The 18,485-nt window shown below is 37.8% G+C and overlaps 1 protein-coding gene across 1 annotated transcript; it reads left to right on the top strand.

Moving 5' to 3' along the window:
- The first annotated feature begins 28 nt into the window (after positions 1-28).
- LOC119785533 lies at positions 29-18,213 on the top strand. The gene is made up of 6 exons (XM_038288255.1): positions 29-133; positions 4,679-4,981; positions 7,784-8,068; positions 8,448-8,555; positions 17,381-17,436; positions 17,789-18,213. The coding sequence occupies exons 1-6, from the start codon at positions 97-99 to the stop codon at positions 17,906-17,908; spliced, it is 909 nt and encodes a 302-aa protein (XP_038144183.1). The 5' UTR covers positions 29-96; the 3' UTR covers positions 17,909-18,213.
- The last annotated feature ends 272 nt before the right edge of the window (positions 18,214-18,485 follow it).

Consider the following 18,485-nt stretch of genomic DNA (forward strand, 5'->3'; position numbering starts at 1 on the left):
AGCGATCTGAAACCAGTTCACCGTCAGCGTCTAATAAATTACAGGAAGATGAAACAGACAAACTGAGCTCTGTGTTTATATGAATGACAATATGTAATGGAGAGCCCATTAAGGATCTTTCTCTTTTCTATCGGTGAGTTAAAAACTGTTTCTGTTGAATGTTCTAGATCTAGCAATGATGAAACAGCTGCTGTTGGGAACAGAGACACTATTTACACACTGGAAAAATAATGCAACCGTTTTTGGCATTTAGTTAATCACATTTAGTTACTTTAACACGATTGTTTTATGATCTACCTTACTAAAATAAAATAAAAATAAAAACTGTTAAAGTCACTAAATATGATTAAATAAATGCTAAAAACGGTTGCATTACTTTTTTCAGTGCAGATGAGGCTTCTTTGCGACGGACTGGCGACCTGTCCTGGGTGGAACCGCCTCTCGACCAGACAGCTGGAGATAGATACCAGCAGCCCTTTAGCAACCCCACCTGGGATTAAGATCAGAAGATGGATGGATGGATGGATGGATGGATGGATGGATGGATGGATGGATGGATGGATGGATGGATGGATGGATAGATAGAAGGAAGGAAGATGCGACTTCCTACTCCTCTCTGCAAAAAACAGCAAGGCAGGCTGTGAGCTATAATCGCATTTTCTTCTTTAAAAAAAAGAGCAAACAACCGCGCTTCTTTCTATCTAAAATGAATATTTTAGACATCTGAAATGTAATTCTTAATAGTGACGTCACTTTTCCCCATTTATGTGTATTGGGCCGTTACTTTCAGATATTCAAGATGGCATTACTCCTATCTAAAATAAACATTCAGGATTTTTTAAAATTAATTTCAGATCTCTGTAATCCAACTGACTAGGAAGAAATCAATTTGAGACATCTGGATTACATCGCACATGCGCTCTTGGCTGTGTGCGTCATGCAAAATGTTTGGTGGCTATTTGCCATTATGATGTTAAACTGCTAAATCCTGCGTTTTCGGTGAATTCAAATATTATTTGTGTTTTATTTGAAGCTTATCCAAACCCTCTTTATCTTAATATAGTTTTGCATTGCAGTTAAATTAGAAGAAAATTGCAGGTGTTCATTTAATTTTATTTCTTTGCCAAATTAGATCCTGATGGGAAATAATATTAGTGTCAGTTTAAAACTCCCTACTTTGAATAATAAAAAAAAAACTCACACTAGCATGCTAGTAGTGACAGTGGAGAGGAACAACACCCTTTTAACAGGAAGAAACCTCCAGCAGAACCAGGCTCAGTCTGAGCGGCCATCTGCTTAGACTGTCTGGGGTTCAAGGAGACAGAAGCAGAAATACAAAAGGCGACTGTAAAAGGCGTCCCCGCCCAGGAAACACACAGCCAGGCAGACGAGCTCTGAGCCAGCTCCCATGCCAGAGAACGAAGAGAGCCACTCACAGTCAGGGAAACCTGACTACACCACCATCTATAAACAAGGGTGTTCATGGCAGCAGCAAAGCTGATATTTCTCTCCAGGATGTTGTCACCGACAAACAGGAACAAAAGATAATAAAGTCAAGTCTAAGTCTAAGAGGCCAAGCTACTATGTACTATACTACATTTAGCTTCCTGTATTGCGTTTAATTTTATTGCACATTTTGTTTTCTGATTTAGTTCTCATTTTTTGACAATCTTCTGCACATTGTTTAAATCCTACTATTCTGTCTAAAGCAACCAGTTTGGTGAGGTATAGTTTAAATGAGGAAAGATCAGATTATCAGACTGAAAAAGCCTGGAGCAGAATATGTGAGAGGGAGGCTTCATATGACACAGATGAGAAATCTGATCTATTCAAACTAGTACAGAATGTGGTCTCACAAGAAACATTAAATAATTCATGCCATTGTCAGCAGCTACACGCTCTTAAAGCGGGGGATTGGTTGCTCTCCATTTTAAGCAGAAATCTGAATCAGAAGTACTTTAAAAATCCCGGAGGGAAATTACTTAAAGCGAGATGTTTTGCTATAAATGAGGATGTTTTTGTATATGAGAAAGAGTCAGAGAGGAAAATCTAGCGCTCCCTTTCCATTAAATGCCCATTTAAAGCCCTGGGATGTTTGCTATATTGGTTATAAGAACCCCAGGGAGTTCCTCTGTGTGCTTTCCCCATTTCTCTGAAAGCCTGACAAAAACTGCAGTACCCAATCAATCCAGCAGGTGGTGATAATTAGAGCACACAACTTTTTTTTTTTTTTTTTACCTTCAGTACCATGATTAATCATAAGATTTACTACCTTTAAAAGAGCATGTTTTTTTTGTTGATTTTTTCCATTAGACATATTTTGGTTCATGACCAGCTTTAGACTTATCCAGTTGATTCCCTCCAACCATAAAAAGCATAGCCCTTAACAATAAAAGTTTAAATAATGATTTTTTTTTGTCAGTGTTCATTTGGCTTGATTTGTGGCTTTATAGCTGCATGATTCTTATACTGTTAAATATTGTTTTTAGTCGAAGGAGACCCACCAGCTTGTACAGGGAATTGATACGTTGACTTTATAATTATGAGTTAATATTTATATTCGCCTAAGCAGCTGTAGGATAGGACTTCAAATGGATCTCAACAAGCTGGGAGACAGCATTCAACTCACAACTTCTACTGTTGCAGCGCTGTCCACATAGAACTATGAAAAAAAAAAATTGGTAAAGTTATTATTGAAAACGCCACCATTTTTCTCAGTAAATATATTTCTAGAGGTGCTATTGGCGTGACATTTTCTCCAGATGTTGGTAAAAATCAAAATATATATAAATGTATATACTAAACACCAGTTTAAGTGTCAAAGGTTCAGGACCCTGAGGCCTCTTACTGCTGCCCAATGGTCTTTGCACGAGTCCCTCATGGTTCGTCCTGCAGGTGATGGACCCACTGGGGAATGGCTTTGCGTCATGCCTTCGGACTCGGCCCGGCCAGGTCTCATGAGGAAGAAGCAAAGTTGTCTGATAGGCGCTGCCCAATGAACTCCAACCTGGCCTGGTTCCAGGATGGGGTCCCAGCTCTGCTGTACCTGGCAACATCATTTGCCTCGATTTCGTAGTCTTCATGAGGGCGTTTGAACCAAGCAGCTCGCTGCAAGGGAAGGAGCTGGAGCTTTAGGAGTATGGAGTTAGGGGCCCTTTACTAGGAGAGTTGTGGACTCTGTACAAGAGGAGCAGGAATCTGTTCCGCAATCCCGGCGTTCAGGCAGACCTGTTCCCAGTGCATGATGGACTCTAAGAGGGTTCCCCTCTATCATCAGTCCTTTTCATAACCTTTATGGACAGGATTGCTATGCGCAGTGGAGGGTCTGGTTTAGAGACCGGGATCTCATCTTGCTTTTTCCAAATGATGTGGTTCCAGTTGCTCCCTCCTACCAAGACCTACAGCATGCACTGGGGCGGTTCACAGCTGAGTGATGTGGTCATGATGAGAATCAGCTCCTCCAAGTGGCCACACGGAGAACCACACGGTTCTCAACATGGCCACAGTTGAGAACAGTGGCCATGGTTCTCGACTGAAAAAAAGGTGGCTTGTCTCCTAAAGTTTAGTGCAGAGTTCCTTTCTCAGTTTAACTTTAAATGGTTTGACATTACTTGATGTTTAGTTTATATCTACTTTATCAGTTCTCAGTTGGGGACTTGCCTCTTAGTTTGTTGAAAGATTTGTAAAAAAAAAAAAAAAAAAAAAGATTGGCAGTTATTTAAACTCCACATGAACAAAAACTGAACTTCATGATTATTCCAGATGTGCTCTAGTGACAGCCCTGGAGTTTTTGAACCACCAAATATTAGCTGATTACACAAATTACAGATTCTCTATAAGACAGCCTAATACCAGGACCATTCAGAACTTTGGCCCATTTAAATCACTGATTTATAACTGCCGTTTGTGCTTGGGTCAGCTTACAACTACCATCCTGATCAGTACAATCCCATCTGGTAGAAGCGAAACCGCTAATATTTCAATGCTTTAGATTGTGTAGTGAAATGTCTCATGGAAATCAAGGCTCCCATCAAGTGGAGTAATTCTGTCTTATTAATTGGCTGTGCTACTTTCTCATATTGCAGTATTAAAATAAGGCAGCCTTAGAGAATCTTTCAGCTGCAGGTTCTACTAGCATCTTAAAAGTATAATGGACGATCTAATCGGCTTCAAGTTCCAGAAGTTAGATTTGGTTATTTCTTAAAAACATCTCCATAAAAATCGTCTGCTGCCCCAAAGTGGTTAAAATCACGAAAGACGGGAAACACCAAGCAGTCCTGCTTTCAGCATTTAAAAGCAATTGTTCAACCTTCATCATTTACCTTTTTATGAGATTTTGATGATTTTTCCAGTTTTTTCTTCATTAAAATAACTTTATGTTAGATGTTGTTATTCATAATATTTGATTAAAGGGAAACTCGTTTTAGCTTTGAAATAAAGAGAAAACTGTGACCTAAATCAGAATGATCCTGTTTCCCTTTGGTTTAAGCTCTAAAGTGAACCTCAACAAAAGAACATGGATCCAGTACTGAGCTTCAACTTCTTCCACATTAACCTTTTAAATTAAACCTTTTTAATTTAGAACTGTCTGTGTTCAGTGGTTGAATCAAATGGTAATTTATCAATGTCTGTATTTGAAGTTTAGTGATAATCATTCTGTATCTGTTGGTGTTTACAGTGTTGATGAGATTATTTGCAGCTGAGGAAGTGAAGAAGAACCTGATTGGAATCATTGGTGGAAACGTCACTTTCCCAGATCCTGTGCTGGAGGTTGGATTTCTTTTAAAAGGAAGAAACATTGCTTCAATAAATGATGGAAAACTTCAGACTTTTGAGGAGATTTACATGAACAAACTTCACTGGAGCAAAAACTCTGGACTCTTTATGATCACAGACCTGCAGAGGAGCGACTCAGGAATTTATAACATTGACTCTAAAAAAGGAAAAGTTTTCTACACTTCCTATAATCTCACAGTTTACGGTACGTCATAACAGCTCAGTACTAATCAGAGCAGTAAACTTCACTTCATTTAAAACCCTTTATATGTGATCCTACCGATGTTTGCTGTGTCTAGAATCAGAAAATATTTGCAAGGAAAGTTTATTTACATACAATGATATTAGTTCACCAAGAATAAATCATTGTTTGCTTTAGTTCAGTTTCTGTTTATCCTAAGCCAGTTATAAACAGATACAGGATGATATTCTGCAAATATTATTACAAATTGAGGGAAAATTATTTAGGAGGGGATGGGATAAAGATAAATATATTTGCTCTCATCTACGGTGGCCCTGAAGTGCAAACTGCAACTACAAATCTCAAAAGCGCAACTACATTAAGGAAAACAAAACTACATAAAGCAAAGCGCAACTACATTAAGGAAAACACAATTACATTAACCTACCGGAAAAGGTAGGTACCAGTGGGAAACATGAGACATCGCTGATTGGACGACGGCGCCGTTTGACCCTTGAACCGGAAGTTGCGTCGTCTGAACAGTCCAGCTTCTTTTAAGTGTGTCTTCAGTGTACGCAAACTAACTGAAATTTCGTGATTAGTCTTGAGCATATCCAGTATCACCTCGTACGTATGTCCTGATTCAAAATATTCCTGGATTACGGCAGCTATGTTTGGGGCGCCGACAATATCCATGTTTTCAAAAGCCGCAGCAGGCAGAATGACTTCCGGTTCAAGGGTCAAACGGCGCCGTCGTCCAATCAGCGATGTCTCATGTTTCCCACTTTCCGGTAGGTTAAAGTAATTGTGTTTTTCTTAATGTAGTTGCGCTTTGCTTTATGTAGTTTTGTTTTTCTTAATGTAGTTGCGCTTTTAGATTTGCATTTGCAGTTTGCACTTCAGGGCCACCGTACACACCCCCCAGACCCATTTCATTAAAAAAATTATACGGTTTCGGAAATTTACAGCTTCATTATTAATTACTCAGTAAAAAACTTAACAGAGCACACTAGTCCAACTATTTGCATTATTTACTTATCGTGTCATACATTTTAAGTAACCTTTAAAAAAGTTCAGCAATTGTCTTTTTTTTCACTGCATTAAAAATCCCTACACACACACACACACACACACAGCTTAAGACACACCTGTTCACAACGCAGAGGGAGTCTCCATGTGCCTACTTGTTGTTGTTGCTTAATTCAAGTACATAATGAAACGTAATCAGGGGTCAATCAACATATTCTCAGGTATGGTTGCTTCAGCACTTAAATATGAAGAGATAAAGGAGATCTTACAGCTTCTGGATATTTGTAGGACAAAAATGGAATATATCTAAAATTGAAGTCAGATTTGTTCACATTCTAGTTATATTTAAGTTTTTTTTTTATAGGTCTCTTTTCTTAATTTCTTCATAAGATTTATTTGCGGTTACCAAACAACTTTTACAGTAAGTTTATGTTACCACCAACTTCTCAACGGTAGTAACTTCTCGTTGCTAGTTAGCTTAAAGGTACTGTGGAGGATTTAATCAAATTTTTTTATAAGACCTGCCTTCTCCACTTTAAATTAAAAAAAATGTCTGTGCGAGATCATGCACGAGCCCATTTGTCTACGCTCAGTTTAAAAGTTTCTGTTGTCATAGTTCATACAAGCTTTCAGTTTCCGAAAATCCGCCCTAACCCATAAATCCCTCAATCACTCTATAGAGTGGGGACTATAGGGAACTCGGTCAACTTATCGTTCGGACAGATGATCACTTCCCAGTTGGTCCACTGCGCAGTGGCTGCGCTATTTTTATTAGTTGGCGCTGTTGAGTATCCGCAGCCTATTGCGACAGCAGCCGTTTAATGACAGCAAATCCCATAATGCTTTGGAAGGAGAGCAAAGCATTCTGGGATATATTTGCGTGTTCTTACCCCTTTCTTTTCTTCTCTTACACTACACCCTCGGCCATTTTCAAAGAACTGCTTTGAGAAAGGTGAGCTTCAATCACTGGCTGAAACTGTAGCTCACCACAGATATACGCCTGAAAGTGAGCATTCGCAGAAAAATATAGCTAACGGGACAAGTATGATTTAGGATGGCCTTCTGTAAATATATCACCAGAATGATTAACATTTAGGAGGACCACTTATTTAGATGATCCACCTGGAAAGATCCTCCTCTATACCTTTAACTCTATGTAAAGGAATATTCACTTTAAATTCTAAGTATTATGAATTTTTCCCAGTGCAAGTCTCCATTACCTCGAAAATGTAGGCGATAATAACATGTTGCTAAACTAGTAAAGTTAACTAATGTAAGTCTGTAGACCTATTTGATTTCACAGTGTATCTAATAACAGTATGTCATATTAACATCACATATAATCAGAAAACATACAATGGATATATACATTTTCCTTAACAGTATCTATTGTTCTCCATTTCCTTTTAAAGTTGTGGTGCTTATTATTTAATATATTGGAGTAATATAATTTCTTATTGTCTTAATGATTTCTTATAATGCTCCATAATTTGTTTTTCCTAAACTATAAAAATTAATTCAAGTGACTTTTGGAAGTAATGAGTATGGATGAGGAGCAACAGGTGATGAAAGTGAGAAGATTTCTAAAATAATCCGAGGGCAACAGCTATCGAAGGTTTACTTCTAACATGAAAAACGCATGTTTTAAAACATGTTGAAGGTAAATGGATAAAATGTCCTGCTTCTGTATTTTTGGTCTAATCTCCAATCAGTGGTGTGCAAAGGGGGGATCACCTTAAACACAGAAAGTCATCATTCTTATACCTAAATTTCCTGATCACCGTGTATTTATTGCAGATCATCCTCCGACTCCTGCAGTAGAAAATCTGACTGTGAGCTCTGAGAGCTGCTGGTTGCTCTGTTCTGTGGACAATCCGACGTCTCTGCGTTGGTACAAAGATGAGGAGATACTGAACCAGAGCAGTTCTGCTGTCTCTTTACCCATCACTATGCACAGACAGGACAGATACTCATCATATAGATGTGTAGCAGCCAACCCTGCAGGAAACAAGACATTTCACGTTGATGTGAGGACATCCTGTGGGTTCAATGAGACAGAAAGTTCTGATCATCAAAGATATTGTAAGCTTTGTTGTAAAATAAATATTTAGAATTAGGGCTGCACAATATCAGCACGACATGCAATTTTGACATGTTGGCTTAATGTTTCTAATATATTTATTATTTTATTATCTGTATCATCATAATGTACACAACACTCACCTTAAGTTTTATCATCTCTGCTACGAAAACTAAACATCAGGTCTGGATATCGAGGTAGTTAAGAGTCCATCCAGCTATCACCTCTGTTATTGGTATTAATTATATTTTCCAAACTAAAAGCTTTCATACACATTGTGATCCTTGCAATCTGATTTATTGTGCAGCTCTAGTAAAACATTTTTTTGTATTTTTTAAAAATTTTTATTAGAGGATCATAATGTGTTGTGTCTTTTAATAGACGGGACTATAATACCAGTTGTCATCGGTTTTCTTCTCCTTGCTGTTCTGGTCATTTTCATGGTTAAGTGGAAGTTTCAAGGGACAAAGGCAACCAGACCAACAAAAGGCAAGTAGTTTTTTTTTTTTTTCTTTTGACCCAGTTTGATAGATTTTCACCCTTTACAAATAAAGGCCTCAGTCTACAGTTTAAAGCTGAGCTAAATACCTTACTGCTTTTTGTAGATATAAGCTTTTTTAATGACTGATTGACTTTATTGATCTCACTGTTGAGAAATAACTCATTACATCAGCTCAAATAGTCTTTGACATGGACTTGTTATAGAATTTAACCTAGATTGCCATTGAATATTTATAGTTTTAAACAGGATACTTCACTTAGTGGATGCTTTTTACAGTAGGAACATGTTTTAGTTATATTGGGAAGTAATTTTTCAACTTCTCCATTTTCCTAACTGTATCTTGGCAATAAAACATGCCATACCAACAACTTTGTAGCTCTGACCTTTTTTTTATGACATAGTTAATCTGACTCATCTAGTGAGAAGCTTTCTGCTCATTTGTTTTTCCAGTTATAAAGTTATCACCAAGATAAACCGGAAGGTCAGCCCCACATTTACCTTAGAGTGTAATGTTATCAGTCAATAACCGTTTGCTGTACAGTAGCAGGTGCAATGAAAGCAGATCAAAGGGAAGTTCAGAAAGGTTTAAATATCTATGTCAGACGTTTTTTTAAACTTTTACGGTATGACTGCAGACCTTTCAGTTATGTTTATATGAATAGGCTTGTTTTGATGCTATTAAAATTCGTTGTACCAGATGTCCTGTACCTGTATCATTAAAAGGCAGCTGCTCGGAAATCCCTGCTGTTTGTGTACGTCAAGTGTTTTTTCCCGGGAGCAGAAAAACAGCAATTACCAGACAAAGGGCAGCGTGTCCAAAAGAGAAGTTTGAACTAGCAGAATTTTTGGCCTGTTTCCAACCTCCCCTTTATCTATAAGATTATTGAAGACAAAAAGTTTTTTTGAAGCTAAACAGCTTCCTAAAAATGAACAGCCACTTCCAGTTAGTCTTCCGTGTCCATCACAATACAAAGACTGTCCAATGCAGACTGTGGAAGAACCACAGTGCTGGTATTATTAGACCTCAGCACAGGAATCAACACTGTTGATCACTTCATGTTATGAGAGTGCCTGGTAAACTAGGTGGGCCTTTCTGGTCCAACACTGGACTGGTTTAAATTCTACTTGAAGAACAGTTACTTTTTTTGTATCAGTGGGTAACTTTACATAAGAGATCAAAGAAATCACATGTGGCGTTCCACAAGGGTCAATCTTAGGGCCCCTTCTACTCAATATTTACAAGAATAACCTAATTTGATAAACAACCTCATTAGGGGAGTGGTGGCCTAGTGGTTGGGGCATAGAGCTTGGAATCCTGAGGTTCTGAGTTCGAGCCCCACTCCCACAGACTGCCACTCTGGGTCTCTGAGCAAAGACCCTTAACCACACACTGCTCTTTGGGCGCCCAACAATGGCAGCCCACTGCTCCCCAAGGGGATGGGTTAAATGCAGGGAGTTCATTTTGTTGCTCTGTACGTTTGACAGTGTAATGACAATAAATGATGGGGGAAAAAACATGAAGAAAAAGAAACATGAGACTCATCGCTAGGGATGGGGATCGAAACCCGGTTCTATCAAGGACCCGGTTCCACTTTTTTCAAAACATGAAAATCAATAACGTTTGGGCTTATCAATACCACTATCGAGTCTGGTCGTTTTTTTTTTTTTCTCCCGGAGGTCCTGTAACATAATTGTGTGTCCCTCGAGTCGCGCCACAGCATTTAAATCTAATCAATCCAATCACTGCAGCATGTCCACCAATGTTTTGGAATGAAATTGTAAGCAAACAGATATTAAAAGTAAAACAAGTGAAGTCTGGCAGTTAACTTTGCTCGTGGCTAGAGGATGGCTCAACTGAAAAGACTCCTCCTCCTCCTCCTGCTGCTGCCGCCACACCACAGTCGGGCCCGTCTTCCATCATCCACTCAGAGTACCACTGGCACACAGACTTTGTAGCTTGTCCGGTCAGTTAAAAATAGTAATTGTGAAATCCGTGTTGTAATCGGAAGCATACAAGCTAGTTAGCTTGAAAAGTAAACAAAGTTTCAGACGTGCTGCGTGATGATGTGTTCAGATTGGCTCAGTAAAACGACAATTAGGTTATCATGATGCCTTCAAGTGTAACGTAAAGAAAATGGAAATTGAGTTTTTGGCGAGAAACATGAGTAATACAGTTGTATATTGCTATAATTATTTTAGAATATATAATTAAACTACTGATGCCAACATTTATTAAAAATTACATTTAATTTAAAATACAATTATTTATTTGCTAAATATTTTCCTAATCACTAAAAACATGATGAAAAGTGACAGTAGAAAATACATTAACCAACAATTGTGAAAATATATTCTAGTTAGTTTTATGTCATTTCGAAGTGGCCTATTACATTAGCCATGTTTATTGAAGGCTAGAAACATTTTTGTTATGCTCACTTGTTAAGCAATAGAAGCAATACCAGTTCTGTTAAAAAACATATTGTTGCATCGTCTTTCCACCAAATAACAATAACATCCCTACTCATCGCCTCAACATGAAAGAATTAACAGAAGTTAATTTAATCTGATCTGTGATACTTAAACCTTTTAACTTGTTACAGTACAACTTTTTCTCAAAGTTCTTAACTTTACGAAGAATTCATCTTTTAACTGTACTTACAACTTTTACCATTGTTCGTCACCATTTCCATTTTTCCTCTGCACATGGAGCAGCTGGCTTGCTTCAACCAGCAATGAATCACAGGATACCCAAGGCCTTGAAGGAAACACTGCACCTGGGCTGCACTATACATAATCAGTAATTGGATCTGGCCTTGGGAGGGCGCAGCCACTGGATTCTAACACACTGATAATTTCCTGCATGTTAGCTCCCATGTTACTCTCTGTTCTGGTTCCTGCATTTCCTGGCCCTTGTACTACTGGACTTATATTTCTGTTGCATTATCAATTGAATCTACATGAACTAAAGCTGCCTCAGTCTCTGCAATTGGGTCCTCTTTAAACTTCCATATATCCTGACATTATTGAGCATAAATTATTTCTTTTGTGTATCTAATCTATTAATATGTGTTGCATGCTTCCAACATACTGTCAGAGAACAGGTGAGGCTAATTTCAAAAAGCAGGTTTAACAAACTCAGAATCAAATTTGCAACTCTGAATTGATCCAACCTACTGTACGTTTGGAAACTCTAATGCTATGTTCAGACCACACACAGCAGAAGCATTAAAAATGTGCGTGCTGCTTCATTTTTCTTGTACGAGTTTAGTACTGATGCGCAACTGAAGCATCTTTGCTGCTCTAGCTGTGTGGTCGAAAAGTGGGTCTGATGCGTGTTGGGTAGAGCTACCCTATCCTTTCTTTGCCTGTAACAATGGCAGCTATATTTGCTGTGATCAGTGGGTAAAAAGTAGTTTTAATATGTTATTAAGTGAGGAAGTCCACCTGAAAACTTTGCAGTCTGTTCATCCAGATTATAATCCTGCATTCAATATTATTTAGCTGTTGGAGCTGCTCAGACCCTGGCACACCGGCCGTGCTTTTTGACGTTCAAAAAGCCTCTTTGCGCTTTTCCGCTACTGTTCGCCGCAGCTGGAAGGTAATGTTAGTGTACATAATCCAAACTGCAGGCACCAGAATGATAAAATTGACTATATTTTGCTGGCAGCAGTGGCAGGTTAATTTAGGCATTATGAAACCGTTTCAGAGGAGTGACCATAGCGATCTGTATCACCAGTGCTGTGTCTGTCTCCCCACCAGCTCCCAAATCAGCTTTTCTGAATGGTTGATGTGGTGCGTCCAAAAGCAAAAGTTTAATTTTTCCACGCCATGCGCATCAGATGCTCGGAAGCTCACGAGGCCCTGCTTCGGCTGCTCAGACCCAAAGCTCCTCCTGCTCAAAACGTGCTACAGAACCTTAATGCACGTCAAGGCTTTATATGTGAGTTGAACAGTGCTATTTGTTTGCTGTCTTAGTGTTGAGAGAGAAGTGAACTACCAGGGGGAAGAAAAATGATCTGGGAGCCTTGGGACTCAGGAGTTACTGTGTGATCAAGAGGTGAAGCTTGGATTAGATGGTGGAAAAGTAGGTGGAGGGAGAGCACGGTGGAGATGGGGGTTAGCAGGGTTCAAATGGGATCTTTCCTGGAGCCAGAGACACTGCCAGCCAGGCAGCTTTTGAAGAGCATGGAGATTTGACGGTAAACTGAGAGGTTTGGGGGTAGCATCCTCAAACAAAGGAAACCAGACTAATTATCAATCGGCAAAGAGGGACTGGTAGCCAGTGGTGTCAAAAGTACACACATTTGTTACTTAAGTAGAAGTATAGATACTGCAGTTTAAAAACACTCAACTTGACCTCTTTACTCAAGTAAAAGTGAAAAAGTATGTGCTCCAAAAACTACTTAAAGTATAAATGTATAAAGTTACCTTTAAAAAAAGATGCCACTATATGAATTGAAAGCTTTGACTATTTCGAAAAAATTTTTGAGATAGGGCCAAAGATGAGGGAGGTCTTGTTGGTCTCCGTCTCCTAATACGCTCTCGCCTGTGTCCGACCTTTGAGACATTTCAACATCTTTTTCTGACATCGTAGCATAGCATAGACAATTCACAGTCTGAACAACACCTGCTTGCTTCTAATGATTTCCTTTAGCTAACCAATGAATGTTTGCGTAATATGACTCATCCAATTACACTAGTTTCACTAGAAGTGGAATGGCGCAAATGATCTGCATTGGATGGCGCACATGAAGTGAAATAAATATTTATAAACATTAAACCAGGGGTCACCAATTAAAAATCAGCTGGGTCTGAATAAAGAAAATCATCAACCAGTAAAGGTCCAGAGACATTTTTAATGCTCTGTTACTTTAAACAGAATTTAACACTGAAATAAAATGAGGTATTTATGCAATCAAGTATTTTGAAATAAAAATAAATAAATAATAGAAATTGCCAAAAATTGCATCCCCTGCTATCTCAGAGGAGTTGACACTTGTATGACTGTATTCCTTTATATCCATCAGTAGTTAAAAGGACAAGGGTCAGCAAATGCAAATTCTGCCTGTAAAACAATGACAGCGCAATTGTCGCTGTATGATCTGAAGCCTCATTTGGAGCTTTTGAACAGGCTTTTGAAAAACTTTGATAATTTGCTGCTGTAATATTTTAGATTTTTTAGAATAAAAAGATAGCAGATACGCATAATCAAAAAATAACAGAAATATAATTATAGAGCATTCAGTATTATAAGAACGCCCACAATGTTTCTGAATAAATACATTATTGTATGAGTGAAGTTCCGTTACATTTATGGCTCTTTCCTTGTAAGTGTGAAATGTCCCATGCTCCTGAATGCACCATACAGTAGATATCTGACGCCCGTGAATGCATCACACTGCCTAAGACAAGGCTTTGCAGTTTCCAAACTCACGTCGGCTATCACTGTTTATTGTTGTGTGTGAATAACAAGAGACTACAACAAATAAATCAAGTGAACCGCGGACAAAATCTTTGGATTTAATGTTGTTCATAACAACCGTACTGGGGATGCATGTCTCGGCAGGGATGCACTTTCCGGCATAACACCTGACCGTGGTCCGCTAATCCCTGATCTCTGCAACAGAGTAACGAGTAACGTTTGTTTTAAAAATGTAAGGAATAGAAAGTATAGCTATGTATGTGAAAATGTAATGAGTAGAAGTCAGAAGTAGGAGAAAATAAGTAATGGAGTAAAGTATAGATACCTAAAAAGTGTACTTAAGTACAGTAATGAAGTATTTGTGCTTCGTTACTTGACACCTCTGTTAATCACGGTACTGGAAGTAAAGGAAAAACATTTGCGTGCTCTTCTTACCACCACCTGCTGGATTGATAGGGTACTGCAGTTTTTGTCAGGCTTTCAGAGAAATGGGGAAAGCACACAGAGGAACTCCCTGAGGTTCCTATAACCAATATAGAATACATCCCAGGGCTTTAAATGGACATTTAATGGAAAAGGAGCGCTAGATTTTCCTCTCTGACTCCTTGTCATGTTCAAAAACATAATTTATAGCTAAACATCACATGCTACACATCACATGCTACTAAAAAGGAGAGCAGCCAGTGCCCTGCTTTAAGAGCATGGTGACAATGGTATCAAATATTCAATGCTTCTTGTGTGAACACATACGCTAGTTTGAATAGATCATATTTCTCATCGGTGTCATATGAAGCCTCCCTCTCACATATTCTGCTCCAGGCTTATTCAGTCTGATAATCTGATCTTTCCTCATTTAAACTACCTCACCACACTGGTTGCTTTAGACAGAAAAGTAGAATTTAAACAATGTGTAGAAGATTGTTAAAACAATTTCAGGACTAAATTGTCTTTTAATAAAGACAGCCGATTTTAAATGAGAATTAAATCAGGAAACAAAAATGTGCAATAAAATTAAATGTAATACAGGAAGCTAAATGTAACATAGTAGCTTGGCCTCACCTGTTCCTGTTTGTCTGTAACTCCATCCTGGAGAGAAATATCAGCTGTGCTGCTGCCATCAACATCTTTGTTCAGAGATAGTGGAGATCGGCCTGTTTTCCTGTGTGGTTCTGTTTCTCTGACTGTGACTGGCTGGATGTGCTCTCTTCATCCTTTGATATGGGAGTTGGCTCTGAGCTCGTCTGCCTGGTTGTGCATTTCCTGGATGGGGCCGCCTTTTACAGCTGCTTTTTGTATCTGCTTCTGTCTCCTTGAACCCCAGTCTTCCTGTTAAAAGGGAGTTTTTCCTCTCCACTGTTGTTACTAGCATGCTCAGTGTGAGGGATTGCATTTGAGTCAATGAGACGATGCAATGAACTGGTTTTCCTTTGATCAATTTGACTGGATGATCTGGTGAACTGTAAAGTGCCTTGGGATGACGTGTTGTGAATTGGTGCTATAAAAATAAACTGAATTGAATTGAATAGTATCAGGCTTTTTCATATAAGTGACCTATTGTTATATAATTGAATTTGTTTCCCGCAAACCCATGCAAACACTGTTGCCTGAGTCAAAATTAAAATATAAACAATCAGACATGATTATTTCCCTGATGTGTAAAAATATATTAAAAGTTGAAAACGAGACGATCACCAAGAGGAATCTTTAACCACATGTTTTAAAATCTTAACATTTTTAATAAATTCAAAGTGTGGAGTTTTAAAATGGCACTAATGTTATTTCCCATCAGGAGCTAATTTGGCTGCAGTCCGAAAATCCCTGATCTCTGCAACCGAATAACATGTAACGTTTGTTTTAAAGATGTAAGGAGAATGTAATGAATAGAAGTCAGAAGTAGGAGGGAAAAGAAGTAATGGAGTAAAGTATAGATACCTAAAAAGTGTACTTAAGTACAGTAATGAAGTATTTGTACTTCGTTACTCGACACCTCTGCTGGTAGCGACTCATTAAAAGAGGTGACTTGGCCACCTCTTGCGCCACCCAGAGAAGAGAACTGGAAGTTCAATAAGAAAGTAGTGAAAGTTGGCCACCTGGTGTTCCTCTGGTTCCAAAGGCAAAAAAAAATGTTTGTATACTTATCCTGAAACCTGCTGTTGGGAAACTGTATAATATATAATTTAATATTTTTTCCAGTTAATAAGAAAAATATTGCAAATCCAAATTCACACAAAGCTGACAACAAGATTTTCCAGATAATTTTGCCTTAAGCTTGTGCTTCATCCAAAGAAAATGTATTGATTTCTATGTTTTTTCTTTGGGGAGAATCTTTTGAATAAAAAAATGACAGGGATGCCTGCCTCTCTTTATAAAACAGATTAATAAGCATTTCTTATGAAAGGAGATAATTTCTCTAGTTGTTCACAAAGGCTTAACAGATATTTGAAGGAATCTGGAAAGATGGCTGGGTTGCATAATTCATATTTGACAGAAGTTTGCTATTTTATTGGATTTTCATCGCCATTCTGTGAAATGTTAATCCTAGAATTTTCCACAGTCCTTTTAATGCAGAGAAGCTCCTCTACTCCAAGCTTTATCTTGTCTTCAAAGGATAAATACAGCCCATCCTCCAAAGACATGTCACCTGTATTCATTTTCTGGTTTTAGCAGTCATTATTCATATCCAATGATTATAGTTGAGGGTCTACCCACTGCTGAATCAGCTTAATGCCTGCCACCAAGGTCTCAGTTGTTCTGTCTTATAATGATTGGGACATACGGGGATTTGAGGTCTCTAACAGACTCATATTGAGTTGTTGATAGAAGACTACTTAATCCTTACCTCTCTTTAGAGAACTGTTCACTACTCCACCACGAGCCAAAGCTTCAGAAAACAGTCCTACAATCATAGGCATACTCAAACCTCTCCACTACATTAAGTTTTTTGTTTGAATATTTATGAATAAAATCTGTAATGCTTGAACCTTTCAACCCATTTATTCAAATACTGAACCACTGTTTACCCAAGATGCAATTTTAAAGTCTAAAGGTTTAATAAAATTTACCTTTATTACTTCACATAGTGCTCTTTTAACCAGTTTGTGCAATGTTAAATAAAGTTTCGGTGCAGATGGATTTCACCTTAATGAAAAACTTGGACAGATGGATGGATGGATGGACGGACAGATGGATATTTAAACCCAAAATAAAGTTTATCTGGTCTACTTGGGCTTTTAAAGTGACTTACTCCTCAATCAGTTATGAAAGACCATCTTTCTTCCCACACACTAAAACTCCAAGTTTCAATTTTATATGTCTGTTGCTCCATAAGTTAATTACTGCTTTGAAATGCTTCTAATTTTTATTTAATCCAAAAACTTGTTTATTTTGCAGGTTCACTGAGAGAGTGCCAATATATGGAGGTTCAGATGACTAATAGAACACATGAGGTATGTTGACAGTTCCACTCAAAAATGTATTTAAGGTTTTTACTGTTTTCATTGAAACCAAATCTACAATCAGAGTAATCTTAAAAAATAAAGGAGCACTAAGGTCTCTCCTCAAGGAAAATAAGTTATGATGCATTCATTTGAGGTTTAGAACAAGTTGGAAAAGATTAAAGACTATTTCCACAAAGAGACGATCTAAATTACCCAAAACATCAGCAAAGGTATCAATGGTTGCATGAATCCAGTGGAGGTCGTGTTGAAACAACCAGAGGTTTTCATTGCAATTATCTTGCTCAAGTTTTGTTGTGTTTTTTATTTCACAATCTCCATGTGTTTGTTTTTAATTTTCCAGGAAGAGACTTTAGCTGCAACACCAGAAAGTTGTGACCACTCCCAAACAACTGTTTATGCAAAATTGAAGCTTCCTGAGGTAACATCAGAAGAACTTGGTGGTCCTTCACAAGAAACATAAAATCTCTGCTTTAAAATAAAGTTGCTATTTGTATAAAAAAAAAAAAAAAAAAAAAGATCCCAGTTCGTGTTAAAAGGGACACCATACATCCATAAAAGACACCCATACAAACTACAAAAAACTAAAACCACATTTATTTTCATGATTTGACTCTGACCTTCAGTTAAACACAACTGATTAAAATCACTGATTAAAACCCTCCTGTGTCCCTTTATTTCCTGCTCGAGTTTGTACTCCTTGTGCATTAAAACAGTTCCTATTTAAAATTTCCCAAAGAATTATAATAAAATCAATAAATCTTTAAAAAAAAATTTCCATTGTCATTATTATATGTTGTGGTTTCTATACATAGTGTATTTCTGAACTTAATGTATTTTCAAAGCCTTACATATCAGTGTGCGTGAACTGTGAACTTTATCCAGGCCTGGAAATGTAAAAAAATAAATGCAAATACATGGTTTCTGGTCAGGTATTATGATGAATGTTTTGATTATAAAAAAAGAAATAGTAATAATAATTGCATTTTCTTATTTTTGTACAAATTGTCAAGCATATATCAGTTTGGAAGACTGTCAAA

Source organism: Cyprinodon tularosa, unplaced genomic scaffold (genome assembly GCF_016077235.1).
Source record: "Cyprinodon tularosa strain WSP-4 unplaced genomic scaffold, ASM1607723v1 ctg25, whole genome shotgun sequence".
NCBI classification, from domain to species: Eukaryota; Metazoa; Chordata; class Actinopteri; order Cyprinodontiformes; family Cyprinodontidae; genus Cyprinodon; species Cyprinodon tularosa.

What these genes read in the sequence shown, in the direction of transcription:
- LOC119785533 (XM_038288255.1), top strand. Translation starts at nt 97, where the DNA reads ATGGAGAGCCCATTAAGGATCTTTCTCTTTTCTATCG. An exon ending in CTATAATCTCACAGTTTACG is followed by an intron (nt 4,982 to 7,783) that starts GTACGTCATAAC and finishes TATTTATTGCAG; the next exon opens with ATCATCCTCCGACTCCTGCA. An exon ending in GGCAACCAGACCAACAAAAG is followed by an intron (nt 8,556 to 17,380) that starts GCAAGTAGTTTT and finishes TTTATTTTGCAG; the next exon opens with GTTCACTGAGAGAGTGCCAA.